Source organism: Primulina eburnea, chromosome 15, assembly GCF_022965805.1.
Source record: "Primulina eburnea isolate SZY01 chromosome 15, ASM2296580v1, whole genome shotgun sequence".
Taxonomy (NCBI): Eukaryota; Viridiplantae; Streptophyta; class Magnoliopsida; order Lamiales; family Gesneriaceae; genus Primulina; species Primulina eburnea.
In genome coordinates this window covers 30,785,621-30,789,015 of record NC_133115.1, presented here as the reverse complement: position 1 = coordinate 30,789,015, position 3,395 = coordinate 30,785,621, and the positions used below count along the sequence as shown (strand labels likewise).

General features: G+C 34.0%; 1 protein-coding gene across 1 annotated transcript; it reads right to left on the bottom strand.

The window, feature by feature from the left end:
- Positions 1-845: 845 nt before the first annotated feature.
- Positions 846-2,460, bottom strand: LOC140814639 (AAA-ATPase At2g46620-like). Its single transcript, XM_073173679.1, has one exon. The coding sequence runs from the start codon at positions 2,398-2,400 to the stop codon at positions 988-990; it is 1,413 nt and encodes a 470-aa protein (XP_073029780.1). The 5' UTR covers positions 2,401-2,460; the 3' UTR covers positions 846-987.
- Positions 2,461-3,395: the final 935 nt, after the last annotated feature.

The window sequence follows — 3,395 nt, the reverse complement described above, 5'->3', positions numbered from 1 at the left end:
TTAAAATATATTTCTTGTGAAATGTACTCACGAATTTTTATCTGTGAGATGAGTAAACCTCACTGATATTCACAATAAAAATTAATATTCTTAGCATAAAAAAATAATATTTTTTCATTGATGACCCAAATAAAATATCTATCACATTTAATAATCATCTATCTACAGATATTTATATATATATATATTTATTCCAAAGAAAGAGTGATTTATGAATCACCAAAATGTAGTGTAGGGTCTTTCTTTCTGGCTCCCTCCGAGTTCCAATCTGTTGCCAACTAACTACCTCCACACTTGCTATATTAATTATTGACCGCTCATCTTCTTTCTTTAAATAAATATATAAATATAGAGCAATCATACTCTGTACATTCTTTTTCTGCACATCTATGAGCGTCTGTCTACGTGGCACGCCCACAACTACACAAAATTTTTTGTTTTGTTTTTTTAAAAAAAGACTGATCAATCATGCACCGCCACGTAGACGGTGCTCATGATACCTTGCACACCTGGTGTATAGGGTAACAAATTCGTGTATATATATATATATATATATATATATATATATATATATATATATATATATATATATATATATATGACGATGAAAGGAGAAAAAAAGGCTCAATTTTATTATTTTACAAAGACAAATGATATTTTCGTAGACAAAAAAATCAAATGACAGAAAGTGATTGTTATTTAATAAATAAAAAAACATCTAATCTAATGGCTAAAAAAGATAAAATCGTATAAAATGATTAGTTTGCCTAATAGTTTTAATTTTGTTGAGAATTAACTCAAATTTTATTATTTATTTGAAGACAGTTAATTAAAGAGTCATGCTATAATAAGATAGTAAAATAATAAGATTTAATTAGGATTACAAAAAAAAAATTCTCAAGTTTCCGATTCATTTGGTTAATGGGAGAAATAATTATTTATATGTCTATAAATAAATTCACTATAATGCTTATGAAATAAATGTAATTATTCATTCAAAATAACTGTTCGCCGTTCGATCATATCGGCATCGTCGTGATCAAACGATCCAGGTTTCTTGCAGCTTTTCATCCTTAGAAAACCGTACAACTTCCGAAACTCTTTAGGCACGGTCTCCTTCCAGTGAGCGGCGGCACCACCATCTTCCGAAGCATAAGTCAGCTCCGCCGGTGATGATGCCGTTTTCAAGGCTGTGATAACCGACTTCAACGCGCGGCTCGGAGAGTTCCTGTTCGCCAGCATCAACTCGCCGATCTCCGCCGGGCTCATGGTGGCGCCGCTCTGGAAAATCTCCTCCACTTGGGGGAACAGTTTGTGTTCTTTGACTCCTAAATAATTACACGCTAAATCTTTGAAAGAATTAAAGTCGCACATCGGGAAATGGATGCAGACGTCGATTCTTCCAGGCCTCAACAAGTTGGAATCAATCCCCTCTTTGGTATTCATGGTGAAAATCATGATCCTCTCATCTTGAAAATTCGATATCCCATCCATAAAATTCAGGAAACCAGACGACGAGACCTTCGACTTCTCCGAAAAGTAACGATCCAAGTGTTCGATCACGATCAGAGATTTACACGTAGTATGTAACAGAAGCATATTCAGATCAGCATCATCCCGCACCTGTGACAAATGGACGTTAAACACGTCGTAACCCAGCAAATTCGCTACAGCAGCTATGAAACTGGATTTCCCGGTGCCGGAAGGACCGCACAGGAGATAGTTGCGCCTCCAAACGCGGCCTATCTTATGGTAATACTGCTTGGACTTGAGAAACGTCTCCAAATCATACCGTATCTTGCTTTTCAAATCCGAATCCATAACCATCGAATCAAAACTAGCGGGATGATTGAACGGAACAGATTTCCACCTACCTCCACAGTTATTATAGATCTTCAATTCCTTCCTCCGCTGCTCGATATCATCAGAAACCGCATGAATCTGCTGCAGATAAGGTTTTAGAACTCTGCGCTTATCCTTTCTCCTGATTTTCAGCACAAAACTCCTGGTAACCACCTGGTTCGCAGCATCCCTCTGGACTCTGTTGAGCCATGAAACCCTGGCTCCGAGAAAAGTATCGAAAATCACCTGATCATCGTCGAGCGACAAAACAATATCGTTCGGCTTCTTCCCGGAGAAGAGATTGGTGAAATCGGAATCTTCCAAGGAAGCCAAAGAATTGACGTACAGAGAAACCCGTCGGTAAAGTTGGTTCTCCTGGTGGGTGGAATCGTTGAACTCCGGAACTTTCAAGTGCTGGTGTACATGGAACCGATCTTCGAACCAGCCCGCAAATCTCCTTACTGCGTATATCAGACCACTCCGATGCAGGAACAATCGAAGAAGAAAGATCGAGCATAGAATCGAGAAGAATATGAACAACAATTTTAGTGGAAACATGAATATTGATGATATCAGAGTTGTGCGTTAATTTGTATGGCAGTGAATAAAAGGAGTCTCTTTGCTTCTTTAAAGGAAAGAAAGAACAAGTGTCATTATTATGATTTATGGGCCAAGTTGAATGATCGCGATGGTTAATTGCCGCCAATACACGGAGTATTATTTAATAGTTTTTATTATTATTATTATTATTATTATTATTATATTTAAAGTTCAAACTTAAAATCATCTATTTTACGAATAATTGAGATAGGATTCAGTTACTCAGTACACGTAATACGTATGTGTATAATTTATTTTATCATTATCGATTGGCTAAAGTGAAATTTGACAAATTATGGAGGGATTAAATTGATATTTGAATGGTTGAAATAAAAAAAAATAAAAATAAAAGTGTGTGTTGAAATTCAAAAATAATGTAATATTAGTATCATATAAGGGTAAAATTAGAAAGAAAAAAAGTCGATATCCTCTCTAAGTAGTTATTATCATGTCCTCACACTTAATAATATAGTATAGAAGTATAGATATAACAATTCAAAATTTTAAAATCTAATTTGATGAAATAAAAAAATCTTATGAGAGTTCACAGTTCGATTCTATTATATGAATTTTATATCCGACCGACTCATGAAAAGTTTATGTCAAAATATTATTTTTCATTTAAAATATGGATCAAGTCGATTCGTCTCACATATATAAATCTATAAAACCGTCTCAAATGTAAGTCTCATGTTATATCCATGAGATGGATCGACCCGACCCATACATATATTAAAAAATAATATTTTTCGTGAATTGAATCACATAAAAAATTTGTCTCATAAAATTAACATGTAAGACAGCTCATAATATTTTTTTGTTATATTAATCATTTTATGTTCTTTTATAACATTTTACAAGAATATTATTCATTTGATTGTTATAAATTTGTTTGCACCAAAAATTAAATTGAGCCCAACTAATTGTCTAAGCCCAAAAATTTAAATTGATAG